The 20,898-nt window shown below is 55.7% G+C and overlaps 1 protein-coding gene across 8 annotated transcripts in view; it reads right to left on the reverse strand.

Annotated features, from left to right (window-relative positions):
* The window catches only part of TP53I11 (tumor protein p53 inducible protein 11), a 48,621-nt gene extending 28,432 nt beyond the window's left edge, over positions 1 to 20,189 (reverse strand). The window contains exons 1-8 of one of the 8 annotated variants that reach the window (XM_036891596.2): positions 19,883 to 20,166; positions 8,695 to 8,772; positions 7,767 to 7,926; positions 7,127 to 7,185; positions 6,880 to 6,928; positions 6,392 to 6,488; positions 5,317 to 5,418; positions 82 to 254 (exon numbers count right to left, since the gene is read on the reverse strand). In XM_036891596.2, the coding sequence (XP_036747491.2) occupies positions 91 to 254; positions 5,317 to 5,418; positions 6,392 to 6,488; positions 6,880 to 6,928; positions 7,127 to 7,185; positions 7,767 to 7,898 (603 nt within the window). In that variant the 5' untranslated portion in view covers positions 7,899 to 7,926; positions 8,695 to 8,772; positions 19,883 to 20,166 and the 3' untranslated portion in view covers positions 82 to 90. Of the gene's footprint in view, positions 1 to 81; positions 255 to 3,650; positions 4,860 to 5,316; positions 5,419 to 6,391; positions 6,489 to 6,879; positions 6,929 to 7,126; positions 7,186 to 7,766; positions 7,927 to 8,084; positions 8,536 to 8,694; positions 8,773 to 19,151; positions 19,319 to 19,882 lie in introns of those variants that run through there. The other 7 variants (XM_036891597.2, XM_057507587.1, XM_057507586.1 and 4 more) reach the window with 7 other exon arrangements.
* Between the last annotated feature and the right edge of the window lie 709 nt (positions 20,190 to 20,898).

The following is a 20,898-nucleotide window of genomic DNA, read 5'->3' on the forward strand; positions in this document are numbered from 1 at the left end:
TGGTGCCAAGAAAGTAAGGATTTAGGCAACGAGGAGGCAAATGTAAATCTCAAGAGTTTGCCAAAGCCCAGAGGCCCTAAAGAGACTCAGTCACCCTGTCCTTGAGGACTTGGAACCTGCTTGCAATCCCTGGTCTTCCAAGGAATGGGTTATCCTTGCCTCAGCTTGGGGCCGAGAGTGGGCTGCACACACTGGATCCGAAAATGACCTAGCCGGCAGAGTCCTTGCTTCTCCCATCTGTTGGCCCAAATAATCTGGAAAACCCAGAGAGGGGCAGTTTCTCATCGACAGTCACACAGCACATACATGACAGTTCTGAATAAGAATCCAGTTGTCCCCAGGCTGCCTGTCACTCCTAGGGCTGCCAGTCCCCCTGGATCTGCTGCTTACACCCCTCTCTGGCCTCAGTATTCTGGTTTCCCCAGAAGAGAGAGGGCACGCTGGTCAGGAATGGCCTGTTCCCAGCTCCATAGCTAAGAAAACTCTGAAAAGTCCCCCCTGCCCTCCCTCCCACCTCCCCATACTACTTTCTGAATCCCCAGGAACATGCATTTGTGCATACACCACAGTTCCTTTTCCACATGGCCCTCCCTCCCCACAAGCTGAACCTCTTTCCTGTTCTCTACCACTCCTTGGCTCTCAGAGCTGCAAAGAACCAAGATCATCTGGTTCTGCTTTCCCCAGCCAGAACTGAGGCTTGGATATTTTCCACAAGATCCTTGCCAAGACTTCTCCACCTTCTTCTTGCATACCTCCAAGGACAGGGAGCTCACTACCTCCCAGACAGCCTTCTGCCTTTGGACTGCTCTGATTTTAGCATCAGCTCAATCCACAGAAGAGATTATTTTTCTGTTGTTCCATCCATCATCCCACTTGCTCTCTCTCTTTCCCAGAGTGTTAAGACCATCTTTGTCTTCCCTGAGCCCCATTATCTCTAGGGCATCTCATCATACTTGTTAGGACATAGTTTCCTGTCCCTTAATCTCCCACAGCATATTTCTGAGTGTCCTCTCCAGGCTCAGACAGGGAAAGGTTTCCCACAGACTTACTCACACCCACACGTACCCACAGATCAGCCCTTCATACACAGGCCTCAAATTGTAGACCACCTTTGGCAACTGTATTGCAAGACGCCTCAACCCCAGCCAATCAGGAGTGGCTGTGCTGCAGATCTGAGGTTTGGTCTAGGCTCAGTGGGGAAAGGCACTGTAATCCCAGTTAGTGATGTCTACCAGACAACTTAACTTGATTAGTGATGTCTGCCACAGGCATGGGAATGGGAGGAGCAGCATGATGCCTCCTATCCTCTCCTCTCCACAGTCCCATTTCAGGTCTGGAAAGGGCCTAGTATGTCTCAGGCCCTGTGCCAGCTTCTAGCTGCCCCTCTGGTTTTCCAACCACTGGGAGAGATGGAGCTTCAGCCTAATGCCCAGGCTCCCCTGCCCTGTCCCCTGCCCCCTTCTGAAATGCAGCCAGAGCTCTGTGCTTGCTGTAGATTCCTTTCACCCTCCTCTCATCTCTTCCGGTCCCCCTCCTGCAATCCTGCTGTCCCACCAGTCCCCACCCTCTCTCCTGTTCTCAGAATTGGGTCTCTGCGAGAGGAAGGAAGGGCAAGTCATGGAGGAACATCTGGCCCAGGTGGGTTCAAAGGTGAGGCTCATCCCCAAGCGCTTTCCAGAAAGGTGCCAAGAAGCCCTAAATCTGCCCCCACCGACCTCCACTGCCACTGACCACACTCAGGACAGAAAGGGAAAGCAGGCAGTGCCCCACTCTCCATAGTGTTACTCCAGGCTGGTAGCTATTTGCAGGGCAGCCTGTGGACATTCTGAGGGGGCAAGAAGAATGAAGCTCAGCCAGACTTGAGCCTCTCTCAAGTCAAGATTTGGCTGGGCTGCTCCAGAAAGAGCCCATAATAGGTGCTGGTGGCAGCTGTTTGGCTGCTGGGGCAAGTGGGGGTAGGGTAGGGCCGCCTCTTTGCCAAGACTTCCTCTGACCCCTGTAACAGGGCCGGGCAGGCCAGTCACACACCCTCCCCCTACCAAAAGCCACCTTCCTGCTCCGGAGTGCAGGCCTCTGGGACAGGGGAATCTGTCTCAAGGGCTCCAGCCTCCCTTTTCCTCTCTCCTAAGCCTGAGGCACCCAGATGGGATCCTTCAGACATGCTGAGGCTCCAGCACCCCCAACTCCCTGAAGCTCCCTTTTTCTGTCCCTGTGGGTCTGATGTCAAAAGTCTATTTTGAAAACTGTAAATGTCCCTTATGGTAGGTAGCAGAGCTAATTTATCATGTTTATTTCCTGTGATCCCTTTTTATATTATATATCGAGGAGTTTTTGTAATATAAAACAGGACACCCACACTGATGGTTTTGCACTGCTTTTTGTGACTGTTTCTTACAAAAAAAAAAAAAGGAACGAAGAATAGTGACCATGAAGAAAGGTGGTCTTGATTGGGGCTGGAGGTGGGGGTGGGCTGCGGCTGAGGCAGGAGCTTGGCAAGAGGGAGCCGGGTTCCAGTGGTGAGGGAAAACTGGGGCAGGGGTGTGCTGGGTCTTCCCAAGCCTTCAGGCTGGAGACCTGGGCCCACACTGGGCCCTCCTCCCTGCATTTTGTGGGTCCCTTTGTCCCTCTCCCGATTGTTGTTGCCTCTTCCTCAGCCACCGCTCCTCCTTAACGTCTCATCCCCAGGTCATATGATTTGCAAAGCCCCCTTCTTCCAGGCCCCACTACAATATTTTACCAAGTGGCACAGAACTTCATGAGTGCTGCTCTGTGCCAGAGCCTGGGCAGTGCCATCCCAGAAGACCCCCACTGGCAAGGCCAGGCCCCCCTTCTACCACCTCCAGCTGAGTGAGGAAGCTTGGCCAGCTCAGCTCCAGCCGGTGCCTAACTCAGAGCCTGACTCCAAACCCCATGCTCGGCTTCCCTGCCTGCCACCCCCAGGGAATCTATCCACCAAGCCAGCCCAGTGGTTATTAGGATAAACCCTCTCGAGTTGGATCAGCCAGGCCTTAAAAGGCATGGGTCAGATGGAGACCATGGCCGTGGCCTGGGGGCCCTGCCCACTGGCTACAAACGCCACCTCCTCCCGAAGGCAGCATTGGGCACCTGGCCTACCCATGGCTTGTCAGCAGAGGGCTGGAGTCTGCAGAGGCACAAACTTAAGTGGCAAGAAATGGACGCCAGGAAAGAGCACGGCTCCTCGGCATTAGCTCAGCCAGCCTTGGGCGCCTGACCCTCTGGGCCGCTCTCCTCAGCTGGGCATGAGGCTGCAAGGACAGCTGGCCACGGGGGACAGTGTTGTGAGGCCCAGTGTGGGTTGCAGGTAAGGGCCACCTGGCAGCAGCCAGAGCTGGGCTATGGCTCAGGACCACCCATCTTGCCCCCCACAAACACACTCTATTCGAAAATGGGGAGTGAGTCTGGGGCCTGGCCAACTCTCTGTATACCTGCCTCCAGAACCTGGGGCTGCCATTCCTGGTGTGCACACTTGTGAGCACTGGGGGGCACTGAAAGTATGGCTGCCCCCCAGTAGCCTGAGGGGCACACAGGCTGTTGGGAAGGGGCAGGACAGGGGTCTTCAGATCCGAGAGTCAGCTGTTGGCCTTCTCCAGGGCATTTGGGCTGGGGGGACATGAGAGGAGGTGACTTGCTGAAGTATTTCTGTTTATTTCCCACAATGGGTTTGAAGGGCACTTAGTCCTACTCAGTCAGGCCTTGGGGGCCTCCCAAGCCAGAGGTCCAGAGGGCAGGGTACTTGGGCAGGGGAATGGGGTGGACGGGAGGGCTGAGCCACACGGACAGCAGGCCCTGCAGGATGCGCCAAGGAACAAGGGAACAGCACAGCCTTTTTCTTCCTCACCCCCACGCCCCACCGCTTACACAGGTGGCCTCCATGTGGGTTGCCTCTGCGACCATCTGCCAGGGCTGGCCTGTGAGCGAGGCCACAAGAAGCCTCTGGACCCAGGTCAGTTGGGGGAAAGGAGCTCCTAGGGGTCTCCAGGATCTCGTGGAGGCAGAGCAGCTCAGAACAAAACCACAGATGAGACTGTAGTAGCCAGGCTTGGGGCTGGGGACAGAGCCCTGGCTGCATGTAGTCTGCCTCACAGAAAGGCTGAAAGGGAGTGCCAGCCTAAAGACAGCCACCCCACCCGGCAGCCCACAGCTGGGCTGTGGGAAGGGTAGATGTGTGCGCTTAAGGGCTGGAGGGGGCTCCCAAGTGTGGGGAGGGCCCAGTCAGGGGTAGTGGTGCAGGGTCAAGTTCTCAGGTTTTCCAGGCATACAGAGAAACCAAATTCAGCTGCTTGGACACCAGATTGGCTGGGCTGTAGGGAAGACAGGGAGGCATCTGCAGCCTCCCTCGAAAGAAAGGCCTCCTGGCAGAAGGGGCAGCAGGAGCGTCGACTTTGCCCAACACCCCCGTGACTCAAGCTCTCCAGCCAGCATCTGACCAGGGGATCTGGAGGCCAAGTGACCCAAGAAAAGGAGGCGTTGCCGTGTGTGGCCAAGGACAGGGGTGCGGAGGCCCCCTCCCACCCCAAACCTGAAAACCGGGAGATCACAGCATGTGGGGAGTGCCTGGAGGAAAGGCAGGCAGCCCTCCACACCCCCGGCCTGCTGGGGGAAGGGCTGAGGCAGGGCAGGGTCCTTCCTGCCTCCCAGGAACCAAAGGGAAACTGAGGCCCCAGGGCCTCCCTGCCCCAGAGGGGCCACTAGCCCAGGGAGTGGCTAGACTTTCTTGGGTTTTCGGCCAACTTGGTAATAGTAGTAAACACTGATGAAAACAAAAAGGAGGCGGCTGGCCAGAAGCAGCAGGGTCCCCAGGGACACGAGGCCCGTCTCAGCTAGCGTGGCAGCGACCACTGTGGGAGAAAGGCCGGGGCGCACAGAGGTCAGAGGGGGTGCCTCACCCCTACCACAGACGCCACGCTGAGCCCCTCCTGGCACCCGGGTGTCCTGCCTGCTGCCAGGTCCCGCATACTGGGGGAACTGCATATGCAAACTGTTCTGATGTCCCCACCAGATCCTGGGGTGAACATGTGGGCAGAACTGGGCACATGCTGCCACATCTGTGCTGGGCACACAGGGAATCGATAGGTCACAGGAGGCTGCAGGTGCACGTGTGTGGAGGCTGTGACCTCAGGACCATAGAGGCATGTGTCAGGTGTGTGAGCACAGGCACAGGCACAAGGCCAGCAGCCACATTCATCCCTCCCCCTTGGACAGGTTTTCATCACTTCCTGGAAACTAAATGACAAGGGCTATGAGGCCAGGGCCCCCACTGCATCAGCCTCCCTCCCTCAGGCCCACCTCACTCACCCAAGAACTGAACCCCGAAGTAACAAGCTTCAGTGAGCAGAGTCCATCGAATGATAACCTTCTCAGCCGTGTACAGGGCGTTCCACATGATCAGGGAGATGCCTGGGGTTGAGGACAAAGAGCAGACCGGGGGCGGGGCAGCCTGAGAACCCCCTTGGGGAAGGTGAAAGGGGCCTTTTCCTCCTCCCTTTAGCAAAGTAGCCAGGATACCAGACTGGCACATCCCCGGCCCCCACACCCACTCAGCCATCATTCAACCTAACCCTGTAGGACTGGCACTTCCACTGCACGGGTGAAGTGCTTCGAGTCAGCCCAGTGCCCACCAGCCCCTGCTCCAGAGGAACTGGAGCTGGCCTTTGAAGGTTGAGTAGAAGGGCAATCCGCACAAGATTGGGGAAACTGCATATGCAAAGCCACAGAGACCTTGAGCTGGTAACTGGGTGTCGTGAGGTGTGGCTGGCGTCTGGGGCCCACTGTGGGATGTGGGGGAGATAGTTTGGGAAGACAGGCTGGATCCACCCCACAGAAGACCCTGAATACCAGGTGGAGGGGCTGGGACATTATTCTGCAGGCAACAGGGAGCCAATAGAATGTTTTGGAGGAGGGACACCACCTTTCCTAGGTTTTAAAAGCTGAAATTGAGCCTCCTAACAGGCACTGTGTAATTCAAATTAGAAAGGAAACAGAAGTGGTTCAAATGAGAGGCCCAAGGGCGTGAGGGGTTTTGCAGACCCCTGCTGATTTGACCTCCTCTTCCAGGCCTTGAGGCCCTGGAAGGCAGGGCCTGAACCTCATTCACCTCTGGACCCCATGCCCAGGTGGTGCACCACACACAGAAAGCACGCAGTAAGCACCAGATGACAGCAAAGACGGAGCCTCAATCCAGTGGGTGTGTTCCACCAGTAGCCACAAGATGGCAGCACACACCCGGCAGAGATGGACTCATCAGCTGAAGCTGGGGACGCTGGGCAGGGGAGCCCCTGCACAAAGAAAGTCTCCCCCATACTCTCCTCAGCCCCAGTTGGTCCCCCAGCTGCCCATCATCTTCCCGAGAATCAGCCCCAGCAACACTCACTGAGGAGGGCACCACCATAGAGACGGATGGGGGTCTTGCTGGTCACCTGGGCTCCATCAAAGACTGCATCATAGAGCTGGTCAGGGAAGGCGAGGGCCTGTGGACACCAGGCAGGAAGCCCAGGGTGAGGGGGGCGTCACTGCTGGAACATCCCCTGGACATCAGCTTCCTCCCCAGGAGCAAGGCCAGGGTCCCTGGAGCAGTCCAGGGTTGGGAACTTGACTGCCCCCCCCCAGCCGCCATGCCAGGAGAGAAGGTTCTGGGATTCCCAGGTGTAAGGGGTTGGTACCATGGACAATGGGATCTAGAATGTTCCAGAGCAGGCAGAACACAGGTGGGGATGAGTATCAGGAACCAGAACCGTGAAGGCAGCCAGAGAGCCTTGACAGATGGGGCTTCAGCATGACGGCCATGTGGGGAGAGACAGCAGGAGCGCCAGGACAGGGGAGGAGCCCCCAGAAAGACCCAGGGGTGGGGTGGGGGCTCACCATGACGGCAATGCCGGAGAAGAGCACAGCAGAAACAAACTGCCAGACCCTGGGGAGGCGTGGAGAGGAAGGTCACAGCCAGGCCCTGCCTGTTACCTCCTGGTCCCAGGAGACTCCCCTCTCCAGCCAGGATGCCCAGGAATGGCTGGTTTGAGGGGAGGGAACAGGATAGGGGATCCAGGGCCTGATGATACTTCACAGCCCTGCCCGCAGCCCTGCCCTCACCAATTCACACATCAACACTCACCTCAGCCCCAAAGGCTCCCGAACAGCAAACTTGATTTCATTGCCCAAGACCTGGCTGATCTGTGGACACAGAATTCAGGGGCAACAAGGCTGAAGGCAGCTCTCAGCATGCCAGGCCCCTCACCCTCTCTTAGAGCCCCCAGTATGCCCAGGGACCCACTGGGTGCTTCTGCTTAACCAAGGGTCACGCAGGCTGGGAGGGTCACTCTGAGGCCACCCCCCTCTGCCTTTTCTTGACACCAGAGCTTAAGAGAAACTGAGAATAAAAGCTTAGGGGTCTGCCAGACCCCTGACTTACTCTGCCACTTACTGGTATGGGCTTAGATAAGTCCTTGACCTCTCTGAACCTCAGTTTCCTCATCTATGAAATGGGTAATTGCATCTACACCTTCCAGGACTAGCAAGAAGATTAAATAATGTTTATAAAGCAATTGGTGTAATAACAGGCACATAATACACAGTCATTTCACTCTAACAATGTGTTTTCAGTTTTGTTATTGTTCCCGACGTCTCAAAAATGAGGCCTGCAGCTCCTGCAGCTGAATGGGCCTCAGCTGTTCTTCTCCCCCAGTGGCAGACCAGACCTTCCTTCCCAAATTGCTGCTCAGAGGCAAACTCCTGCTCAAGGCCCCTTGGCCCACCTTGGAGCGGTGCACCTCCCCATCATCGTCCTCCCCGCCCACACCGAGGATCTTGCGGGTCTTCAGGCGGCTCACGAGGTCTGTCTGGCTGTGCTTCTTCATGAGAGGTGGTGGCTGCTTGGCTGCCATCATGTCCTGGAGCTCAGGCTCTGCAGAAAGACTGAGGGGAAATGCCCGCTTTGGCCACAGCTCCCACCCAGTGTCCTGACCTCAGGTGGCCAGACCTCATCCCAGGGCCTCCCCGCCACCCGGGGCAGCAGGTAGAACACAGGACAAGGAATCTGAAGGCCCAGGCTTAGTACTCAGCTCTCAAACCACCTGGCTGTGTGATGAAAAGGGGCAAGTCATTCCCCTTTCCTGGCCTCAGCTTCCTCATCTGTAAAATGGGTTGAAGTAGATGTTTCTAAGGCCATTCTAGCTCTGCGAGCCTGTGTGGCCCAAGTGGACATGGCACACCCCAGGTGACCAGGCTGGATGGATGGAGCCTTACAGATGGCCCTGGATAGAGACCATGCCCAAAGGTTCCTAGGGGTATAGGGATAAACGGGTCTGGATCAGTCTCATCAGAAGAGGGAAGATCTACCCATGCCTGGAGGAGGGGTTCCTGAGTTCTTGGGTCCAGGCCCCCCACTGAACTTTTGCCCACACAATCCCTGTTGCCCAGCAGGCTGTCCTGCCCACCCTCCTATCTCCCAGACCACTTCCTTCAAAACTGAGGACTGAGAGAAGAGCAGTGGTGGCCACAGGACCCAGCTGAGCCAGAGGAAGGGTGGCTAGGAGAGGGGGCAGGGGCTCTGTGTTCCCTTCTTGCCATGAGCACCCACCGCTAATCTCTCCCCCTCCTCCCCATGTTTGCCCACTAGCCTCCACAGCCCCCAGTCCCCCACTACCCTCCAGCTCTACCTACGGCCAAGTCATGAGCACATACTTTGTGCCAGGCACTGGGCTGAGTGACAGAGATGCAGAGATGAGCTGAGTGCCTTTCTCACTTTCAGTCACACAAAACCTAGGTAGAAAAGAGTGTAAACCACAGTGACATAAACGCTTCTGGAAGCTGGATGCAGGGGGTGGCACTGGCTTCCTCTAATCATCACTTCCCTGCAAGACGGGTACCATTTACAGCCATTCTACAGATGAGGAAACTAAGCTCAGAAGTTCCATGGAGACGGGGCTGAATAACAGCAGTGCCCCTGCCCCCACCCCCGTGCATGCCCCACCAGCGCTGGGTCCTCCTGGATTCCAGCATCCATGGCCACCCTCTCGCAAGTCAGGAAAACTACTCTCATTTACACGCAAGGCTCAGATGTTGCCTGTCCTCCACCAGGGACCTCAGCTGGGCTTGCCAGACTTTGCTGACCCAGCCTCAGACCCAGGCCCCAGTCCTGGCTGCCCTCTTAGTGTGGCCCCAGGCAGTCTCACCCCTGAGCTCTGGTCAGGGCTGCCAGAGTCAGAAATGTTCCCAGGTCACCTCTGGTTTTCTAGCCTCCCAGTGTCTTAAAACAAAGCACCCCAACAAATAAACATCAGAACAGAGAGTCAAACTGTGGGATGTTTGGACAACATGGCTGTAGACTTGGATAAACCAGGGAGGTAACATACCAGCTCAAGTTTGGAATAGCCAAAGTCAGTATCTGAGGTCTATTGTGATGTCCAGGCCCAGTGGCCCTCCCAGGTTCCCTGGCCTCAGTTCCTCATCTGTAAAATGGGGGCCGCTATGTTTTTCTTCTCCCCATACACATGTCCAGAACATGGAGCTGCTGGTGACCAGGAAGGCAGTTCTGATGCCCGATGCCAGGCGGTGGAGAGGCGGCCAGCCCCACCAGGGAAGGCAGAATTTAACCACACTGCTGCTCAGGGGCCAGGTGCTGTCACACCTCAGCCACTTGCCATCACATTCTTGTAAATCCAGATAGAAGCTACAATCATCCTCGGTGTCCCTCCTATGCTGACAGGCTGCTTGAGACTGCCCACGAGAGCTGGTGAGCCACTGCTGCTGAAGGCACAGAGCTCGCCTCCTACCCTTCCCTCAGCCAAGGAAGCACCGGGTAGCCTGACCCTCCCCTTTCCTCTTCCTGCCTCCTCTCCCCTTTTTTAAACCTACATACAGAAGAATTGAACTTTTTTGTTGTTTGTAGTTACTCGGATTTTAGCACATGTACAGATCCATGTAACCTCCACCTCCACACCAGGACACAGGACAGCTGTGTCTCCTCCAGAGCTCCCCCATGCTGTCCCAGGCAGGCCCTCTCCTCCCCTCTGACCCCTGGCAGCCCCCGATCTGTTGTCTGTCGCTGTTGTTCTGTTTCTGTTTTCCAAATATGTTATATAAATGGAGTCATACAGATTACAGCTGTTGGAGGCCAGCTCCTTTTGTTCAGCACAATGCCTCTGAGATTCGTCCACATGGCCATGTGCATCAGGAGTCCATCCCTGTTTATGGCTGAGTAGTATTCCATGGGATGTTTGGACTGATTTGTTCATCAGTCCCTCACGAAAGGAATTCTAGGTGGTTTCCAGAGTTTGACAATTACAAATAGAGCTTCCATAAACGTTTGTGTGCAGATTTGGGTGAGACTATTAAGTTTTTATGTCTCAGGTCAATACCCAGGACTCAGATTATATTGACTTACACAGTAAATCTATATTTATCTCTGGAAGAAAGTGCCCAGTACATGAGTGTCCCAGTGCCTCCGTGTCCTTGCCAGCATTGGGGACCATCAGCCTTCATTCAGCCTTCCCACCCAAGCCAACCGGCTACCTGAACATGACCTTGCTTAGCCTCTTCCTGTCTGCGTGACTTAGGCAAGGTCCCTGACTCCTCTGAGCCCCAATTTCCCCATCTGTGAAATGGAGCTATAATTCCCACCTCTGACAGACCTAGGGGCAAAAAGAAAAGCTTGGCCAGAGCACAGAGCTTTGCACCTGCCTATCAAAATGCAGATTCAGCATCTGGTGAGTATGTGCTGTGTGCCGTGTGTGTGTGATGGCACAGGGCTGCTGCCCTCAGTAGCTCACAGCGTGGGTGGGGACGGGGGTACTGATCTGTCATCCATCAATCAGAGCAAGTTACTTCTCTGAGCCCCAGCATTCTCATCTATGAAATGTAAACTGCAACCCTTACTTATCCCATAGGGCTGGTCCAAGGAGAAAAGAAATAATGGACACAAAGTACTTAATAGAGTGCCAGCGAATCACTGAAGCCAGAAGGCCTAATGCATAGGAGTTTAACGGCTGAAGTCACTTCCTCAGTGTGTGACTGTGGGCAAGTCACTTATCTCTTTGTGCCTCAGTCTCTCCATCTGAGGTTAGGAAAATAAAGCGTCCCACCTCATAGGAATGTTGTAAGAATACAAGGTGGTGTAATCTCCATGAAGTGCCTGGGGTGGTGCTCAGCCCATAGAAAGTGCTCAGTTCAGATGGGGACTTAGAAACAGACACCCTTGCCATCCCCAAGTTCCCCCGTGTGGCAGTGGCTCTGGGCTGGAGGCCAGGGAGGATTAGGAGGACTAGTGCCATGCTAGCATTTCTTAACATCTCCACCCATTGGATGAAGCCCCCAAACCTCAGTCCCACGGCATAAAGCTGACACTCAGGCCATAGCCTACCAGGCCTGGCTGCGTCAGTGACCCCAGCTCAGAGGGCCAGCTGCCTTCCTCTGCCCTTCCAACACACATACTGTGCTCCCCTCTGTACCCAAGGCCTGCATCAGCAAAGCAGAAGTTGTGGGGTGCAGCAGTGCCCGCCTGCTGGGCTTGGGCACCAATAGTGGACTACAGTGCCCTGGGCTCCTCTTGACATGGGCATCACTCAGGTGGGACAGCTTTACCCACAGCTACTGCCAGCAGGCACCTGGGCTGGTGGGCTCACTCTGCAAACACCACCCACAAAGGGCCCTAGGGCCTCCCAGGGAGAGTGAGACCTCGAACATTATCTCCAGGGAGTAAGATCTGCCCCCTCTGCCTCTGCACAGTTAAATGCTCTGAACACTGAGTTCTGTCCCTTCTTTACCTGCAGGACTGGGCCCTGCCTGGGGTGGGTAGGTGAGCAGCTGCAATATTCCTACACACCCACCTGCCCCTCACAGGCCCCACCTGAGACAAACCACACACACCTGTCCTCAGATCTGCCCTTGAACTTTCCTCCCTTTCAAGGCGTTTCTTGTAGACGCGGCTGCAGCTTAAAACAAAGTGAGGACAGAAGGCACCTCCCTCCACTCCACACCCTGTACCCCGGCTGAACATGGGCTTTGGCACAGCCAGAGCTGGGTGTGAATCCTGATTCCACCCTCCTACCAGCACAGGACTTTGGGCAAGGCACCACAGCCCTCCTAGCCTCAGTTTCTGCCCCTCCCAAATGGGGGTGATGAGAAGGCCCACTTTTCAGAAGTCTGGAGGGTAAAGAGGGAGAGCAGATGGGTGCCTGGGGCAAAGGACAGGCCTGGCTGCACCCCTACTTCCCTTTCTCCATTCAGCCATGTACAATGGAAAAAGCCTGCCTGCCAGGGCTCTCACACTTCCTGTTCAGACCCAGCTGCCTTCTGAAGGGCCCCCAGGCCCACCCTAGGTGCCAGGCTGCCTGAGCTAGGGCAAAGGGTGGGGAAGAGGGCTGCCCTCCACTTACACACTCACTTGGAGGACCGGCCAAGCAAGGAAAATGGAACCAGTGACTTGCAGGCCCCCAGACCTTGAGTTCATAACTCTGCATTCTGCCCCCTGCTTGGTCTCTCTGACCTCAATTCCCAACAAAGCTAGCAAGTCACTGGCCTTTTACAGTAGTTCCCCCTTCTGAACCACTGCCGACCATGGAAGTCCGCCTTGCCCTCCACTCCCCTCACCTCCACGCTCCCTGGTCTTTGCTCAGCCCATCCTCCAGGGAGCCTTCCCAGGGCACAGTGCCCTTCCCTCCTCCAGACTCTCACGGGTCTCAGGATAGACAGACACGGGTCACTTCCAGCCTGTACTCCTAGTCACTTCATGGGCATTTGGGCTCTCTGAGACTCAGTGATCTGAAGGCAGGACTGGTACTGTGCCCATCCAAGAATCTGCCCACTGGGCCTCAAGTAGGCACTTGGTCAGCACAGGTGAATGTATGACTGCAGCGCTACGGGAAGCAGGCCTCCCTAACCCCACCCAGAAGACTCAGGGTCACACTATAAGATGTGGCAGGGCCCTAGAGAGGCTCTATTTTAAACCCACAGTGGACAGGGCAGAAAGCTGATGCCCAGAGAGGGCAGGTTCTGCCACAGGCCACACATGAGCTGGTGGCAGAGTACAGGAAAGGGGCTTTGCCCTCAGGCAAAGTTGGATTTGGATCTGCAACCCCCTACTGGCTGGTGGTCTTTGGTAAGCGGGTCATGGGGTGTTAAAGACTCTTGAAGAGAGGGTGCAAATGCCCTTGGCAAAGGGCCTGGTATATGGAGTGCCCAGGAGAAGGTGGGGGTTAGGACAGGGTGAGAACATGTGGTGAGATGCCACGATGGCCCATGTCCTCCGAAAGCTGCAGCCATCTCCAGGGGAGCACCACAGAGCAGGGGTTTCTGTCAGTTTTGCTCACTGGGCCAGGGACATTTGCTGGCACATGAGGGTCTCAACAAGTATTTGTGATTAAGTGGTGAGTTAGGGGACAGGTTGATAGGACAAGGTCTGAGCCCTGCAGCCCTTCCCCCTGTCGTGTGCTGTGGCACTGAGGCCAGGAAAGAACATTCCCAAAGAGCTCTGGGTGACAGCAAGACAGAGGGGCCATGGTTGGAGACAGGCCAGGAAGGGAGGAGGCTAAAACACACCAGGAAGGAGGGGCTCATCAGGGGTTGAGTCAGGGGGGAGAATGGGGAGCATATACTTAATGACTGAGCAACCTGGAGCTCAAACCTCAACTCTTTCAATTGTTCTGTGACCCCAGGAAACATACTTAACCTCTCTGAGCTTTCATTTCCTTTATGAAAACACACTACTATTTCTTAGCTCACAGGGTTGAGGGGGCATACTGAGACAAGGTAGTCGAGGGACTGGCACCTGGCATATGCTCCATAAAGGACAGAAATTAACAACATTATGGAGTGGCTGCCAAGGCCTTGCCTTGGGATGGGGCATTGTTCCTATGCCAGTCCTACAGGACCTCTCCCAACCCCCCGCCAGCCCCCCACCCCTGTAGCCTCTCATGAAGCCTGGTTTCCATAGAAACAGATGAACTGCAGAGCTGTCCCTGTCATGGAGACTGTCCCCATGAGGGCTGGCTTAGAACGGACCAGCAAAGGGAAGGGGAGGAGAGGAAGGGGCCCAGGGCCCAGAACACCCACTAGCTGCCCAGCATCCCGGTGATTGAGGGGGGAGTCACTGCTGCCGAGCCTCACAGTCAAGAACCAGTTCCTTCTCAAACAAGATCCTCTGCTGGAGCAGCACCCACACCTGTCCCTCCCCACCTGTTAAGAACTGCCCCCAAGAGCAACCACCACAGGGCTGGAGGTAGGAGACAAGTACTTCCAGACCAGGAATTCCCTCCAATCCCCATCAACACCCTTTGAGAACAGCCATATTATCAACCCTATTTTACAGATGATGAAACTAAGGCTCAAGTGATTTATTTGAGTGTCTTTTGGGGTAAGTGGCAGAGCTGAAATTCTAACCCTACTGCTTTAAATGAAAATCCCGAGGGTTACAGGGATGGGGAGGATGTCATTTGGTAAGGCTATCCCTCCAAAAAGAACTAAGCTTTTAAACCATCTTTCTCATCACACCTCTCCCCTTGAAAGCCTCATGGGTCACCAGCACGACCTTCTTCCCTGAGGTCCAGCCTCCCTTGGTTAAGGCCCTGTAACTCCAGGACCTGGGAAGGGCTGTAGGGAAACCATTGTTCTGTTATCACATTGGTGCAAAATAGCTGGAAATGGGGTCTGGGGCAGAGCAGCACCAGGAGAGCGGGCAGTGAGAGACAGGGCCTCCGGGCTCTGGTCAGACAGAAGGGGAGGCAGGGAGAGTGTCCCAGCAAGGAAGCTGTGGGGGATAGAGAGGGTCAGAGCCCACCAAATCCACCCCGTGGTCCCTTCCTGGGGCAGCCCATCAGCCCTTTGGGCAACACGGGACCTAAAGAATCCCCAGCCCAGAAGCCACAGCCTGAGACCTCAGGCAGAGGGAATCTCGCATCTCCAGGGCTGTGATGGAGAGGCTTAGGGGGAAGATACAAGTCTTGGCTGTGCATTACTAGCCCTGGGCCTTTGGGCAGACTAACCTGTCAGACCCTCCATTCCTTCACTGTAAATGGGGGTCATCATGCTCAACTTACTAGGTTGCTGGGGCAGTTTGAGCTAAACTAGGAAGTCACAGGACACAAAGGAGGCTTGATGGGTGCAGCCCATTACTGACATCATCACAGAGGCCCCAGGTGCAGGTTCTGTCTGGGGCGGGGCCACAGGCTAACGGATGGAGCCTAGGCGAGGTTGCTGTGCAGCAGGGCTTCCTTTCAGTGTGTCCCTCGAGAGCATAATTATTCTAAAAGCCAGGCCTGCCCTAGTCAGCCTTGTCTTTAGACAAGTACACAGTGAGATAGCTGGGGCGAGCTGCACCATCCATCTCTCTTATGTCCCTGTCTTATACCACCAGCTCGGTTTGGATGCTGCTGCAAAGGGAGGGATGACAAAGAGGAGAACTGGCAGGGGAGAGGAGGGAGCATAATGCGAATCCTGCTGGGGTGACAAACCCAGTCTCCATGACAAAGCTCTGCAGTCAAGAAAGGGATTCCAAGTCTCATTTCCAAGAACCTCCAAGAACTTGGAAGCTGGCCGCGGAGGGTTTACACTGAAGCTGGAAGGCTGGTGGATGAGCCCTGAGTCACTGAGCTGGGATACGGGGCAGCTGAGGTCACCAGCAGATTCTGCTATCATGGCTAAGCCAGGGCCTGACTTTGGAATTCAGTTTCCTCATCTAAAAAAATGGGAACTTGGTCTCTAAGACCCCTCACAATTCTGATATTAGTGATTTGGCTTCCAAACCTTGCTGCTGACTAACCACACTCTGGCTGCATGCAAGGCCCTAGCTCCAGCTCACTGGCCCCTCAGTCCCATCACCTCTTACTGTCCCTGGGGACACATACATTCTTTCTATCTCTACTAGTTCTCTTTCTTTTGAAGGTGTTTGGTTTCCAGAATGGTAGAGGAAAGCCCAAATTTTCATTAAAAACATCTCCAAAGCTTCAGGGACAAAAAAATAAACATTCCTCACTGTGTTGGACAGGTTGAAAGGACAGGGCAGGGCAGAGGGCAAGAAGGAGGGGACATCTCTGGGGAGCCTCTCCCAGGGGTCCAAAGCTGCTGCTGTGGGCAAGGTAGCAGGAGTCCAGCCCTCTGATGGCCATCCACCCCCACTCAGAAGTCTCTGAAAGGGTCTCCCTTGTGCCTACTGTCACTCACAAAGGACAGAGAACGTGGGGATTTCCTGTCCTTTTAACCCATGAGCAGATCGGCCTCCCCCTGGCCCAGTGCCCATGTCAGGGCCCTCAAAGGCAGCTGGTGCTTCCGGATCCCATGGAGACACGGTCATCAGGACAGTCTGGCTTCCAGTCCTATGGGACCAGAGCTCCTGTGAGGAAGCAGCAGATACACCCATCCCCCACCTTCCACCCACCCCACGCCCATGGCTGCTCAGGAACTTGCTGGGGGGAGGAAGAGGGTGGGAGGAAAGTTTCCTTGAAGGGAGCTTCACCATTTTGAGCCAACTTTTTCAAAAGCAGTAGTGATTTGCCTTCTGGGTGGGTTGGAGGAGGCAAGCAGAAGGGTCCTTGTACTTTTCCCAGATGGGCCAGAACCGCAGTCCAGGACTGACCGTCTCCTCCAGGATTTGGGGATCTGGCTTAGTAGTTAAAGAAATAGGTCAGGACTCAATGGTCATGTGCTTAAATCCTGGCTCTACCACTTACTAGCTGCATGACCTTTAGCCAGTGACACCACCTCTTGGGCCTCAGTTTTCACATCTGTTAAATGGGTGCAAAATGGCACCTACTACTGCCCACCAATGAGAAGATGCACAAAAAACACCTAGAATAGTACCTGTTTTGCAGTGAATGCTCATTAGTCATTTACATTGCTATTGTTATTTTCAAACTAGGAGACTCAACTTCTTTGCCTCAGTTTCCAGCTACAGAATAGGTCCCCTTCAAAGGGTTACATGTAGGTACAGAGTGGGGTGTTTACAAGGGGTTGGTCATAGGAAGGAAATGGAAAGAGAGAACTAGGGCCACTCTGGGTCAGAAGGAAGAGGATGCCCAAAGAGGTTGCCCTGAGTGAATTACAACAGGTGGGAAGGAGAACCTGTGTGCGGGGGGTGGGGGAGGCAGGGGGAGTGCTGGCCACTGGTTGCAGAGATATGTAACCCCTTGGGATACTAAACCTAGGTGGTTCCTTTCCATGCCCTGGCACTTGGTCAGGCCTGGCACTTGGCCAGGCCTGGCACTGGGAGGGACACAATCAGCATTGCCAATGAGTAGTTGAGATGCAGGGTGAAAGGAAAATATTATGGACCAGGAGTCAGAACATATCAGTAACCCTGCTCTGCAGCTGCCATGCCTGGACTACATGTCCTGGGGTGACTTCCATGCTGTCTTGGGGTATCACTTCCCTCATCTGTGAAATGGGGTAGCTTCATCCCTTTTCAGCCAGCCTTGCCTCCTCTCTTCCCCACCTCCTCACTCCACCCCAGCTGCACTGGTTTCTTACTGTTCCTCAAATACAGCAACCACGTTCCAGCCTCAGGGCCTTTGCACAGGCTGTTCCTGGTAGGATCTTTCCTTCCCAAAGCTATCCCCACAGGCCATTCCCTCAAAGCCATAGCTCAAAAGTCACCTCTCAAGGCCTCCCTGACCACCCAGTTTACAATGGCAACCCCACCTTGGGTCTCAACATCCCCAACATTCAATTTTTTACTCTCACCAAATAAATATGATTTATTTATTTAATAAGTTATGTGACTCCACCACCACCACCACCTTTAAGTGTCAGCTCCATGAGAGCAAGAATCTTTATTTTGTTAACAGCTGTCTCCCAGTGCCTGGAACTGTGCCTGGCACTTGGTTAACAACATCATTGTTGGCATAGGGCTTACAAACATTTTGTTCAGTAAGTTAAAGAACAGTCTAGAACTGTGTGACTAATTCCACCCTTAATTCCACTGCCCCTCCTACCCCCACACCCCAGAAGGGGCAGGCCCCTTCTCCAGGAGGGTGGGGGGCTATCATAAGATCTTGGGGGAAGGGAGGAGCTGAATGTTCAGTTGGAGAAGCTTCAGGGAGGCCTGAAGACAGGGCCCTGCAAAGAACAGGCCTGAGCAGTGAATCCAGCAGGTGCTGACAGCCAGATGTGGGTGAAAGGCTTTGGGTCTCAGTTCTCCACTCCAAATTTAGAAGGATTGATGAAGAAGTTGTCAGCATGTGGGTGAAAAAAGGAGAAGCTAGGGCAGCTGGCTCCCAGGATTTGGGGCTGGAGGGGAACTAAAATACCATTTGGCCCATTTAATAGATGGGATAACAGAGACCTGCAGAAAACGCAGTGTGTTATTTCCTAATAGCCCAACAAGGAAAGTCTTTCTTTCCCCTGGGCTAAGCGTGGAGTTTCTGCTTAAGAACGGACAGTGTCCCCTTCTGGCGCTCCAACAGCGCCTCCCACCCATCCCTGCGCCTCTGCGTTCTGTGGACGACAGGAAGAAAGGTCTCCCCTCCACAGGCCATCAGGGGCGGAGGTCCAAGAGGCCTCACAGTTGGGGTGGGCATCCCTGCAGCCCCGGGGCGTTCGATCTCCCCGCGGGACGGCCCCATCAGGAAAAGTTTGTGTGGAGGAAATCCACCAGGAAGTGCGGGGCTGTGGTGGGGTGGCGAGGCGGCCTTGGCCGTCCACGGTGGCCTTGAGGATAGCCTCAGAGTTATTGGCCTCTGCCGCGCTTCTGTTCCGCCCACCATTGCTCCAGCAGAGAAACTCGCGCCCCTGGGAACGTGAGGAGGCGGTGGGAGCCCGGAACTCAGGGGGGTGGGGGGGAGGGGGAAGGCGCCTTGAGCCCTGGGACTCAAAGCCAGCGCCCCACCCAGCCCGGCGCACCAGAGATGGGCGCCGCATTCTGGCGGTTCCTCTACAGACCCCGGAGTGGGTGCGAGTATTTTACCCACGGCAGGGAGCCCCTGAACCAAGCCAGTGGTCCCACACTGCCCCCTTCCTGCTAAGCGCGCGACTTCAGGGAGAGTGGGGGGGCGTCTGTCTCCACCTGTGCTTCCCCTACGCGTCAACTGGGGTTTAGGCGCTGCTTCGGTTTCTGCCTCCCTCCGCCCCCCAGCCTGGAGACCGGGGGTCTCTCCTAGTCTTGCTCCTCCCCCCTGCAATGTGTTCTTTACCTCCCGGCTCCAAACACTCACCACTTTCTGGACCCGGGCCTGAGGGCAGAGGACCCTTGGCGCGGAGCTCCGGGATGCTGGGCACCCCCGGTCCTTCGCCCAGGACCCCCGCCCCCACGGCACCCCCGAACCAGAAGGTCGGGCCAGACTTGTGAGCAGCGGGAACTCCGCCACCTCCGTCCGCGGCCCTGCGGGGGCGAAGAAAGGAAAAGAAGGACCTGGCAAGTTTGTGCCGCGCACTCCTTGGACCAGGGAACAATGGCGGGGCGGGGGGGGGGTGACTCGGAGAGAGATGGAAGGGGGAGGGGACCGAAAACCAAGCGCGGGGACAGTCAGACCCCGGGGAGGAAGAAACTGCATGTCGCTCTGTTTCCCTCTTGCTCCGAAGCGGAGTGCGAGCCCGAGAGGGAGGAAACGAGGGCGAAACGAACAGCCCAAGAGGGAGAAGACGGCGGAGGGAGAAAGCCGGGAAAGAGAGGGAAACCGAGTCAGAGGGAAGGGCAGCAAGCAGGCTGCGCGGCGAAAAGGAACAGAAGGGGCTGAGGGATAGCGCCCTGGAGAGCCGGGGAGGACACTCCTGGAGTCCCGGCAGAATCCGCCGGCCCAGCGAGGTTCTGGGGTGCCCGAGGTCCCACTGTCCCCATCGGTCCCCGCGGCCTCAGAAGCCCGCTGGGCTGCGCTGCGTAGGCACCGGCCGGCAGCTAGAGGGGAACGTGCGAGGCTCAGAAGCGGCGGCAGGGAACAGAACTTACGTTCCTAGCGCATGCTGGCGCCGGCGCTGCGCGGAGCTGGCGTGCCGGGGGACGCTGGGGCCCTCGGGCGCCTCACATCGCGCGGGGCAGGGCAGGGCCGGGCGGGACTGCGTTCAGCGCCCAGCGCGCCCGGGGTTTACCCGAGTCTGGCGGCCCGCGCTGGTCCCTCCTCTCAGTTCCGCGCACAAGCCAATGGCGCGCCGTCCCCTCCCACGCGCCGGGCTGCCTCGCCCCCGAGGGTGGCCGCCGGGGCTGAAGTGGGAGCAGGGTTGGGGCGACTGGGCTCTTGGGCTCCCCAGCCGAGGCTTTCCTGGAGACTGCCTGCGGGGGGCGCGCTCACAAGCCGGGAGAAGGCGCTTGGAAATCAAAACAGAGCCTGCGACGCCCAGGAAGACTTTCTTGGCAAGTTCTGAAGATTGCGCCCCTTTTGTGAGACTATCAACACCCCATAGGTTGGCAAAGCACACCGTCTTAAATATCCTTGGGATATCCTCTGGGGCCTAGGCTAGTGTCTAAAATGGAAGGGGCTACTTTGGCTGGTAGATACTCAAGTGTGTCGTTAACACAGTGACAACAGTCACGGTCTGCTGAGCTCCCACTACATGCCAGACACCTTGTGCTCAAAAAGTTAGGAGTATTAATTCATTTGATTCTCACAGCCAATGAGGTCGGGATGATTAATCCCATTTTGAAGATGGTGGATATTAATGTTGGAGTCTGGCTTCCAGTCTAAGCCTACCCTTCTTTCCAGGTTTGGTGTGACTTTGCCAGATAATATGATAATAACCTCACCCCCACAACACACACACACACACACACACTTTGTCTTTCACCCTAAAATTTAGCCTTGTGATGTTGCTGCAATTGCTCCACACTGTCAGGGGACCAAGACCTTTCTGCTCCTTGTCCCATTGATTGTGGAAGGGGGCAGGCACAGTTGTCAGACCTTTTATCTCTGTACATCCAGTGGTAGTAAGAGGCATGAGAGTGGGGCTTGGGGGTTTTGGAGGCTCTCT

This window comes from Manis pentadactyla, chromosome 9, assembly GCF_030020395.1.
Source record: "Manis pentadactyla isolate mManPen7 chromosome 9, mManPen7.hap1, whole genome shotgun sequence".
NCBI classification, from domain to species: domain Eukaryota; kingdom Metazoa; phylum Chordata; class Mammalia; order Pholidota; family Manidae; genus Manis; species Manis pentadactyla.